Source organism: Talpa europaea (assembly GCF_964194135.1).
Source record: "Talpa europaea genome assembly, chromosome: 2".
Taxonomy (NCBI): Eukaryota; Metazoa; Chordata; class Mammalia; order Eulipotyphla; family Talpidae; genus Talpa; species Talpa europaea.
This window is the reverse complement of record NC_140068.1, coordinates 139,372,333-139,384,416: the sequence shown is the minus strand read 5'-3', so window position 1 is coordinate 139,384,416 and position 12,084 is coordinate 139,372,333. Positions and strand designations below refer to the sequence as shown.

The window sequence follows — 12,084 nt, the reverse complement described above, 5'->3', positions numbered from 1 at the left end:
AGCCCTGATGACAGATATAGGACAAGCCCTAAGAAGGCACATAGGTTTTTGATAATAGGAGTCTTACATCTCTCGACATGAATGGCTGTTTCCAGAAACACTGAAACATGGTGCCAGGAACCCTGCTTTTGAAAGCGTTCACAGCATTAGAAGCTGAAACTATGTTCTTGTACACCACTATGGCACTCTGCCTTCCACAGAGGGTGACTGACTGAATGGGACCGAACTGCGACAGCTTCTGGGTCACTGACTCAATGTCTTCAGTAGGTTGCATGTTCTTTTTCAGCCATCTAGTGAGGGAGCAAGGAGAAAGAAGAGTCTTACTAGAAAATAAATAAGAATTTTAGTGTCATATCTCCGCCACACACCCCCCCCCCCCAGTAATTTAAAAAGATGACATGAGGGGACAGTTGGGTTATTTCATTGGAAAGCAAGGTTCAGTCTCAGTAATTACATCCCTATTTAATTATATAGGCTTCATTCTTGTTTAATGGGATATTTCAAGAAAGTGCAACCTATAAACCACCTTAAGTATCTTGTAACTTTCAGTTTTGATTACTGCTAGATACACAAATCACTGAGGACAAGGGTATAATTACAGTGGCCACAGAACTGGCATGGAATACTGTTCTCTGCTCAGTACCCTCCTCCCCTTTTAACCTTCCTTTCAAGCATCAGCATCCATGTAGCCAACCCAATGAACCTCTGTTTAGTTTCTTAATACTTAATACTTTTATTGTAGGAATCCTACTCCAGGGCTTCCCTGGTGGCACAAGGGGTTAGGCACAGCACTTTGAAGCTATCTAAAGCCTCTGTAGCATGAGTTCAGTCCCTGGCCAGCCAGGGAGCTACCCACATGGCGCAGCAGACTGCTCCTGTCTTGCCCACTGCTCCCCTCAGCAGTGTATTTCAGTTAGTCTGCCTGTTCTGTTCCCCACTCTGTCTCTGTGAATCCTCTCACTCCCCACACCTATGACCTATACCTCAATTCTTGTGTGCCTATATAAATAAATCTTAAAAAAAAATGCTAATCCAAAATCTTTCATCTTATAGAAAATACATGAGTAGGTAATATTCATTGAGCACCACTGTGTGTTACAAGTGCCAAATGCTCATCACATTTTTATCTTCAGAACACACCACCAGCAGTTAGAAACGAGGTAGCGCTGTGGCTACGACCATGCTACAAGTAGGGGTCCAGTTCTGGTTCCACTATGTCACCAGGGACCCCTTCCCTCCCATTAATCACAACGAAACTGGACGAAATATGAAAAACAACTGCTTAAGGTGGCTGAAATTAAAAACAGAAGGATTACATGAGCGTGTCAAAATAGGGAGATGTAACTACCCAGGAATGAGTTTCTCAGATTGTGGCAAATAAGGTAACAATCACTGGGGTCTCTGTTCTGAGCATGTGACTTATTCCTCAGAGGCAGGTCCAGTGCACTGCTGGCTGAACCTAACCAGGTTGATTATTTGCTAAGAACAAAAACAGCATTCTCCTGATGATTTTAATAGAAACCAGGACCCATGCAACATAGTATTTACTCAGGTGAGGAAAGACAACACATATCATTCCTGAGCTGGCCAGAATATTGGAATCATCACACAAAGCAGTTCTTGTAACTGCAGTGACAAGAACTGCTTTGTGGAGTAAACACTTTCAGTATGTAAATTCTCAGCAGAGAAACAAACTACAAAAAGAACCAAATAAAAATTTTAAAACTAAAAATCTGGAATTAAATTCACTAACAGGGCCTCCTTGGTGGCGCAGGCGGTTGAGTGCCGCACTGTGAAGCTGTCTGCAGCCACTGCAGCACGGGTTCAATCCCCGCTGACTAGGGAGAAACCCACATGGCGCAGCAGACCTCTCCTGTCTCTCCTGCTGCTCCCCTCAGCAGTGTATTTCATCAGTCTGCCTGTTCTATTCCCCACTCTGTCTCTGGTTAATCCTCTCAGCCTCCCGCACACTGGCCTGTACCCCGGTTCTTGTATAAATAAATAAATACCTGTAACAAGAAATAAATAAATTCACTAGCAGACCTGAGCAGATTTCCAAAAAAGAGGAGTCTGAATTGAGAAGGCTGAACAATAGAAATTAAACACCGGGAGCCTCCCTGGTGGCGCAAGGGGTTAAGATGCAACCTATGAAACTGTCCGCAGCCACTGGAGCACGAGTTTGATCCCCGGCCAGGTAACTACTCACATGGTGCAGCAGACCTCCCCTGACTCGCCTGCTCCTCCCCTCAGCAGTGTATTTCGCTCAATCTGCCTGTTCTGTTCCCTACTCTGTCTCTGGTGAATCCTCTAACCTCTCCCCCTGCACCTCTGGTCTGTACCCCAGTTCTTATATACATAAATAAATATAATCTTAAAAAAAAAAAAAGAAAAGAAATTAAACACCAGGAGGAACAGAAGTGAATAATGGGAAAAGTTGAATAAACAGGTGAACAACATGGTGAAGTAGGAAGTTTCAGGCACTCATGCCCCTACAGAAACATCAATAAAAAACTATGGAAGCTAACAGGATGGTCCCCAGGAAAGGGGAGGGGGAGGTTCCAGGTTCCCTGTCCCACCCAAGGTAAGGGAGAGCTGAGCAGGGAAGAGAGGAAGCTGGAGAAGGAAGGAAGCAGGATGGAGACAGGAGACCGGGAGGAGGCACATGGAGCAGAGAGACATGTGAAGAAGCAGCACTTGCTTCTTGGTCCTGGACTGATTGAAATAGATACGGGTAAGCGACCGTGGGGAAGTTAACAATGACAGTGTTTATCTTGATTTTGATTTTCTCTTTTCCTCCCAGAGTTGTCTGACTGTTTCTGACCCTTTTCTATGGGTCAGAAGTTCTAAGTTCCCTTAGACTTCTGGCAGCTTTCAGGCCTCAGAGGTTTGCTTTGGGCCAGCCCTGTTTGGCTGAGCATTTACCCACAAAGGGATGGGTAACTTTTGGTGCTTGATTTGGAAATTATATTCCTCCCCTTTTCTGTATTGCACATGCATTGCATTAAAGGGTCTTACACACTAGAGTATGTTTTGTCTTGTTGCGGTGGATGGCAGAACTTATTTAGAATGGGCAGGTTTCGGGGTTTTGGGGTGCCCCTCTCCCTCCTCTGTAACAAAACCAAATATCTACATCAAACAAGTGACCAATAAAAAAAAAATCACATAAAACATGATAGGAGGGCCTCCCTGGAGGCCTAGGGATTAAGTCTAAGAGCTATCACTGATAATGGCTTGAGTTCGATCCCCAGCCAGGGAGTTGACTCACATGGCGCAACAGACCTCTCCTGTCTCCCTGCTGCTCCTCTCAGCAGTGTATTTCAGTCAATCCACCTATTCTGCTCCCCACTCTTTCTCTGGTGAATCCTATCACCCCCCCTTTGGCCTGTACCTTTGGCCTGTACCCCAGTTCTTCAATGCCAAAAAAACCCCAACAAACCAGGAAAGTTCATGGAATTTTTACCCTCTCTCACTCCTCTGCAAGGCTAGAACAACAGTGGGCCTATGTTCTAGTTCCCTTACTGGGACAGAAGTCAGACAGTGCTGAACTTGTTTGCAACATTCTGCTCTGAAGGACTGATTGCTGCCAAAGCCCAGACGAGAAACATTGGCATCATTTGGGCTCTGGTTGTAAACCACAGAAGGCAGAGGCAGCGATGAAACACAGGAACATACACACTGACCGCAGACCCACAGATGTAGAATAAGAGAGTATGAGCAGAAGGAACACCATGAGACATTTACGGCCCGGAAGAAGCTGGAAGGACAGTGTGAAATTAAGACATTTAAAAGCAACCTGGGGGGAAATTTTTTCAACCTGAAAGTAAAACAGGTCCAGCTAGAAAGCATTCCAGAAGAGAACTGAGACAAATAGCCTCATCGCCAGACTGCTGCCTGCTAATTAGAGAAAGTCCCACCCACCATTGTGCATACTGGGAGAGGTGGATGATTTTTTATTTATTTATAATTTTTTTAAAGATTTATTTATTTATGCATACAAGAACTGGGGTACAGGCCAGAGGTGTGGGGCGGGGTTGGTGACAGGATTCACCAGACACAGAGTGGGGAACAGAACAGGCAGATCGACTGAAATACACTGCTGAGAGGAGCAGCGGGTGAGTCAGGAGAGGACTGCTGTGCCATGTGGGTATCTTCCTGGCCGGGGCTCAAACTTGTACTGCAGTGGCTGCGGATAGCTTCACAGGTTGGATCTTAACCCCGTGCGCCACCAGGGAGGCCCCGAGGTGGCTGATTTATTTTTTTTTAATTTTTAAATTTTTAAAATATTTTATTTTATATAATTCTTACATCATTTTTCATTTTTGCACAATGTATGAATTTTCATTTTGGTTATATTCCCCATACAATTGCACCCCCCTTATTTTGACCCTAATCCTTCCTCTCCCCATCCCCCCCTCCTTCATAGTATGTCTCTGGTTTATAGTTGCTTGTTAATTTTGATTTTTACTTTGTATTAATTAGTCTTTTTCCTGGTCCCTTATCTAGGTTTTCTAAATTCTTGCTATGAGTGAGACTATCTGGTATTTTTCTTTTTCTTTCTGACTTATTTCGCTGAACATGATCCCTTCTAGCTCCATCCATGTTGCTGCAAACTGTATGTGTTTATCTTTTTTAATTGCTGAGTAATATTCCATTGTATATATGTACCACATCTTCTTGATCCAGTCATCTATTTTTGGGTATTTGGGTTGTTTCCATAGCTTAGCTAGACATAAGACCTGAAACCATAAAAATTATAGAAGGAAATTAGGCAAAACACTACATGACATACATCTCAAAGACATCTTTACAGACACATCACCCAAAGCAGTGATAGTGAAGGCAAAGATCAACAGCTGGGACTACATCAACTTAAAGAGCTTCTGCACAGCAAAAGAGATAATAACCAAAACAAAGAGAAAATTTTTGCACACAACACTAATGATAAAGGACTGATCACAAAAATCTGCAAAGAGCTGATGAGACACAATAAAAACAAAGAAAATAATCCAGTCAAAAAATGGGTGGCTGGGGCCTCCCCGGTGGCACAGCAGTTGAGCGCTGGGTTGTGAAGCTGCCCGCAGCCTCTGCAGTGCCGGTTTGATCCCTGGCTGCTCCCCGGCCACGGGAGGAGGGTCCCAAATGGCGCACAGACCTCTCCTGCTGCCTGTTGCTCCCCTCAGCAGTGTGCTTCGGTCCTTCTGCCTGCTCTGCTCCCCGCTCTGGCTCTGGTGAATTTTCTCACCCTCCCGCGCTTCTGACTGTACCAGTGCTTGTATAAATGAATAAATAAATCTTTAAAAAAAAAAAATGGGCGGCTGATTTTTTAAATGCTCTATTTTCAGCAAAAGATCAAAGCATAGGAAGAAACAGAGAAACAGAAACATTTTTGAACGTTAATTTGAAAAACAAAATCTCTGGGAGAAAGTTTTTTGCACACAATACAACTGATAAGGGACTGATCACAAAAATCTACAAAGAGCTCACACAACAAAACAAACAATCCAGTCAAAAAAAAGGGCAGATGAGCTAAAAAGACACTTCTCCAAAGAGGAAATGCAAATACCCAACAGGCATATGAAAAAATGTTCAACATCACTTGTAATCAGGGAAATGCAAATCAAAACTACAATGAGACACCACCTTACACCAGTGAGAATGGCACATATTAAAAAAATAGGAAGCAACAAAAATTGGCAAGGATGTGGAGAAAAAGGAACTCTCCTGGTGGGAGTGCAGACTGGTCCAACCACTATGGTAAGCTGTGTGGAGGTTCCTCAAAGTACTAAAAATGGAGCTTCCATATGAGCCAGCAATTTCACTCCTAGGGATCTACCCAAAGGACACAAAAACATTAATTCAAAAAGATGCCTGTACCCCTGTGTTTACTGCAGCACTATTTACAATAGGTAAGCTATGGAAACAACCCAAATGCCTAAAAATAGATGACTAGATCAAGAAGATGTGTTCTACTTACACAATGGAATATTACTCAGCAATCAAAAAAGATAAACTCATGCCATTTGCAGCAACATGGATGGAGCTGGAAGGGACGATGCTCAGTGAAATAAGCCAGAAGGAAAAAGAAAAATATTCGATGGTTTCACTTATAGGAGGACTAGAAAGTTAACAAATAAGAGATCAGGAAAAAATAATAATTAAAAAAATTAACAGACAACCATAAATTAGAGACATTCTGTGAAGGAGGGGGAGGAAAAGAGATCAAAACGGGAGAGAAGAGCACAAGGGACTTTGGTGATGGTTCACGGGTGAATTGGTGGTGGGCATTTTATGGGGACGACACAATGATGTAAAAGATACAAATAAAATAAACCAAAATCCCCTGAAATAGGCCCATATTTACTAAACAAAGACTTTAAAACAATTATCAAATATATGCAGGAGAACTAAAGGAAAACATGAACAAAGAACTAAAGGAAATCAGGAAAATAATATGCATTAAAAAACAAAAAAGGGGAATATAAACAACTGGAACTACAGCCAACAGAAAAAGCTGTACAGTGAAAGAGACGGTAGCCAAACAGACACCCTACTGAATTGGAGAAAATATTTTCACACCACCCATCTGACAAGAGACTGATATTAAAGATATACAAAGAGTTCACTTAACAAAAAGAAAACAAATGATTGGGGGCCTTCCTGGTGGCACAGGGGTTAAAGACAGTGCTATGAAGCTATCTCCAGCCATTGCAGCACAAGTTCGATCCCTGACCAGCCAGGAAGCTACCCTGATGCAGCAGACCTCTCCTGTCTTGCCCGCTGCTCCCCTCAGCAGTGTATTTTGGTGGATCTGCCTGTTCTGCCCCCCACTATGTCTCTTTGTCCTTTTCCTCCTACCCCCACACCTCTGGCTTGCACCCCAGTTCTTGTATGCATAAATAAATAAATCTTAAAAAAAAAAGAAAAACCAAATGATTGAATCAAAAAATGGGCAGAAGAGCTAAACAAGAACTTCTCCAAAGAAGACACAGATGGCCAACAGGCACAAGAAAAAATTTTATTACTCGCCCTCAGGAAAATGCAAATCAAAAGCATAGTGAGATACCATCTTGCACCCTTGAGAATGGCCCAAATAGAAAAGGCCAGAAAAAAGTGCTAGTGAGGATGTGGAGAAGGACCCCACCCCAGATACTGTTGGTGGGAGTGTAGATGGGGGTCCAGTCCCTATGGGAAGGAGAGCGGCGGGTTCCTCAAGACACTAAAAATGGATCTACCATATGATCCAGCAATCCCACTCAAGGAATCTGCTCAAAGAACACAAAAACACTAATGTGAAAGGAAATCTTCACACCTATGTTTATTGCAGCACTATTTCTGGTACAGGGCAGGAAGAGGGACACCCCAGAACCTCCAAATCTGCCTCCTCTAAAAAGGTTCTACCATCCGCTGCATCAAGACAAAACAAAAGAACTTTAATAGAAAGGAACTTTTAATGCGATTAGTATGCAATACAGAAAAGACAATACAGTTTCCAAATCAAGCACCCAGTTACCCATTCCCTCATGGGTGAATGTCCAGCCAAACAGGGTTGGTCCTGAGAAGGCCGGAAAGTTGCCCTAAGTCTAAAGCACTTTCCGTTGGGGACCCATAGAAAAGGGTGAGAAACAGTCAGACAAGTCTGGGAGGAAAAGAACAAACTCAAAGCCAAGATAAAAGATGCCATTGTTAACCTCCCCACAGGTCTCTCACCCACATCTGTTCCAACCAGGCCAGGACCAGGAAGCAGGTGCGGCTTCTTCACACGTCTGCTCCAGGTGCCTCCTCCAGGTCTCCTTACTCTCCATCCTTCCTCCTCCCTTCTCCAGTCTCCTCTCCAGCTTTTCCTCCCTGCTCAGCTCCACCCTACCTGGGTAGGGCAGGGAACCTGGAACCTCACCTTTTCCTGGGACCGCCCTGTTACATTTGCAATAGCCAAGACATGGAAACAACTTAAGTGCCTCAAAACAGATGAGTGGATCATTCAAGCAAAAGTAATTTGCCAGGGAACATAAGCTTGTAACTTTGAAAGCCAAGTCCAGCCAATTCCACATCACCGCTGTTAGCACTTGGTCCCAGGGCCACACCTCTCCTCTGGCCAGCCCTGCTGCAGAGGGTTCAAGCCAGACCTTGTCGCCGCCTTCTTGCAACACCTCCCATTTCTCTCAGTGTACGACCTAACAGTCGCGGGATAATGCCCAAATTACCCACTCATGCTCCTTAACCTAGGCCCCGGGCATGCTGGGGTGGGGGGTGCCTCCTGAGTCCTGAAGCATAAAAGCCCCAGTGCCCAGTGGTCAGGTCCCTCTCCCAGGACACTCCTTCTCATCCCCCCCAGATCTCTGCTCACTCACCTAGAACGCAGCTGCCCATGGAGAGCCCACAAAACTGCTCCTGTCCCCAGTTCTCTCCCAGTAAGGGCTCCTCCAGATGCTCAGTGGTGTGAAAATGGGGCTCACGGGCTTTGACAGAGAGCAGTGCTCGTTTCCAGGCTGCCCTGTACCCCAAAACCACATGTACCTCAAAGACCACATGTACCTCAAAGACCACATGTATCTCAAAGACCACAATTTTTGGCGAAGGCATGAAGAATCCGTGATCTCCTAAAGTATGTATAGGACAAAAGCTGGTCACCTACCTGACGACGATCGCCGACATTGGAGTATTGGGGGTGCTCTTCTGGCATTTACTCCGGTTTGCAGTGTTCATGATGTTCCTCTGCCACAGGGGCATACTGCTCGGCTTTGGGCTCAGGTTAATCTCCTTTGGATACTCATGTCTTTTTAAGACTCTTTCTAATCCAGAGAGTTCAGAATCCTCACCTAGGAATAGAATAAGCAATTCAGCGTTCCTGCCCACATCCACATTGGTGTTACCTTGAGAGAGAATGTTTATGCCATTTGAGAACTGCTATGTTAATATTCCTTCATTCCAACAATATTACTGAGGGACATTTTCACCTTAGCCTGATCCTTGACAGCAAATAGGGGCACAGCAAAGGAATGAATGAACAGGCAAATGAATAAACAGATGTGCCAGTCCCCGTTATAAATACTGAAGGTAATTTGTGTAGTTTGTGCATGATTTGTAAACTAATGGCAAGTGATGGTACGGTTATTTTATCTTCAAGGACGTTAACCACACTGTGCGTTTGGGTCACATCCACTGCTACATCTTGGCCTCAGTGACCCCCCACCAAGTTGCCCATCTGCAATGAGACAAAGAGCTGGGCCACCCTGTAATTCAATCCATTGCTTCCTTCATCAAAACATTCTTGGGCCTCCCTGGTGGCGCAGGGGTTGATGATAGCGCTGTCAAGCTATCGCCAGCCTCTACAGCATGAGTTCAATCCCTGCCCACCCAGGGAGCTGCGCACATGGCGCAGCAGACCTCTCCTATCTCGCCCGCTGCTCCCCTCATCAGTGTACTTCAGTCAATCTGCCTGTTCTGTTCCCCATTCTGTCTCTGGTGAATCTTCTCACTCCTCACACCTCTGGCCCGTACCCCAGCTCTTGTATGCATAAATAAATAAATACTGGATGGTCTCACTCATAGCAGGAATTTACAAAACCTAAATAAGGGACCAGGAAAAAGACTAATACAAAGTAAAAATCAAAATCAACAAGGAACTATAAACCAGAGACACACCACAGAGGGGGAGAGGGGAGGGAAGGAAAGAGGAAGGACTAGGGTCAAAATAAGGGGGTGGGGGTGCAATTGTGTGGGGACTATAACCAAAACGATAATGCATACATTGTGCAAAAATGGAAAATGATGTAAGAATTATATAAAATATTAATTAAAAAAATAGATACTAAGACAAAAAAATGAAATAAAAATTTGACCAGTACGATGACCTACAAATAAATATCTCCTTGATTTGTCTTTTACCAGAACGTATAAACATCTTTCATGTTTGTGGGTGATTTGTATTTCATGTTGTGAATTGCGGGTCTATAATAGTTATCAGGTGTATTAAGTTGCTTATCTTTTTCTTGATGATTTTTATGTAACCTGGATATGGGGCCTGATTCACAATTATGTGGATTCAGGGATTAGAGATTAATCAGAATACAAATGGCCAAATTTGCCATAATGCTTTAAAATCATTATCCTAATACATACCTTCCTACATGTACGATACACAGTGTGTTAATCACTCTGTGATCACTCCAGCAGCTTCTATTTGCTTTGTAAATTCATGGACTCAGGTAGCTATCATGTACCTTTGTCCTTCATTTAAGTATGAACTCAGAGGGCAGGCTCCACCCCATTCTGCCAATCACTCCAGTTATCAACTTCCCCAACAAGTTTCTGGAGTGGCAGATGGCCAGTATGACTCCAAATTGCAAACAATGAAGGTGGCTTATAATCCTCAGGGGAAATGTCCGGTTCTCCCTGGGTTGGTGTAATCCTGGCAACACAAGGAAGGAGTAGCAGGAAGTAGAGCAAAGATATAAACTTCAAATCCTGACCTTCAACCTGGACATTCTCTCATTCATCTTAAATTCAAATCCAAGTCTGAAATTGCAATTTTAGTGATTATTTCCCACTCAGTCTCCTTTCTATCTTGCTATTGGTATGCTTTGCCTAAAGAAGATCAACAGATATTTCTGGTTCGCAAAAGAATAGTTGAATAAAAGGAGAGAGATAATGGTGAGGCTATTTATAATTGCCAAGTTATGGACACTACCTGTGTCCAAGACACAGGTGTGGATAAAGATGTGGTGGTACATATACACAATGGAATACAACTCAGCTATGAAAAAGAAAGGTGAATTCTTGACATTTGTGACGACATGAAGGGAAATGGAAGGTATATGATACTAAGCAAAATCAATCATATGAAAATAAAGAAACAGGGGCCTCCCCAGTGGCACAGCAGGTTGAGCACAGTGCCGTGAAGCTATCTGCAGCCTCTGCAATGCCGGTTCGGTTCCCGGCTGGCCAGGGAGAATCCCACATGGTGACGTAGACCTCTCCTGTCTCGCCTGCTGCTCCCCTCAGCAGTGCTTTCGGTCCATCTGCCTGTTCTGCTCCCTGCTCTGTCTCTGGTGAGTCCTCTCACCCTCCCATGACTCTGGCCTATACCCCAGCTCTTGTATAAATAAAAATAAATCTTTAAAAAAATAAAGAAAATAAAGAAACAAAGCAAGCAGAAATTTGACAGAATTTAGCCTACCAGAGTGGGGGGAGACCCAATGGACTGTGGTGGTGGACAATGGGTGCCCTGAGGTGGGGGTGGTGTGGTAACATACATCTGAAGAGATGTGAATCTACACCTCTATATTATATATAGTGGTATAAACCAATGTCACCTCAGTAAAATAGCATAATAACAAAAAGGAGCCATGAGAGTGAGGTTAGCAGAGGGGTAAATTCCATAGTAATCTCTGAGAAAATGGGTCCCTTCAGTAAAATCAGTCCAGATGGGCTCCTGGGTCTCAAGGACTTATTCATGGCTGAAAGGACAGATAGGCTGTGCCAAGAGAAAGTATATGCTGACACAAGGGGCTTCCCACCCACCCTCCAAGCACATACATTTTCTTTTGTCCTCTTCACTCTTGTAGGAATGAAGCTTTTCCAACAGATGATTCGGGAGCAGCTTGTGCAGGCTAGAGAGTGTCTCGAAGGTGTGTCTCAGAACCTCAGGATGGTCATAGTTTTTCGGTGTGTTGAACGTGTCCAACAGTGGAAGTTTCAGTAGGGTGTGATTTTTCTTGATGGTCCCCATGATTACCCATGGAACTGGAGAGTCCACAGAAAGAATTTGAAGTGTGGTGTCCCTGGCGATTGTTCTGTCCCCCCACTTTCATCCATCTCTAAGAAGATAGCAAGGAATCTATTTTTGGATCTCTGGTGGCTGAACAATCTGAGGGTCACAATGAACCTCACATCTTGGCCTGGAATCCTGAGTGCTCATCCTACAACTTCAAACCAGGGGAAATCAGCCACACTGGAAATACTGTGCCAAGTCTGACAGGGATCTGAGATAGAAACTCCACTTTCCTGTTGGACACGGACAATGTCTGAGGAAAACAGAGTGATTTCCTAAAGGGAAGAAGGAATCCTGGTGAGCACTCATCCAGT

At 44.0% G+C, this 12,084-nt stretch overlaps 1 protein-coding gene across 1 annotated transcript; it reads right to left on the bottom strand.

Annotated features, from left to right (window-relative positions):
• Window positions 1-4: 4 nt before the first annotated feature.
• On the bottom strand, window positions 5-11,728 carry LOC311188363 (testis expressed protein 56-like; the record flags this gene model as incomplete). Its single annotated transcript, XM_084259465.1, has 3 exons — window positions 5-290; window positions 8,633-8,816; window positions 11,536-11,728. The coding sequence occupies 3 exons, from the start codon at window positions 11,726-11,728 to the stop codon at window positions 29-31; spliced, it is 639 nt and encodes a 212-aa protein (XP_084115591.1). The 3' UTR covers window positions 5-28.
• Between the last annotated feature and the right edge of the window lie 356 nt (window positions 11,729-12,084).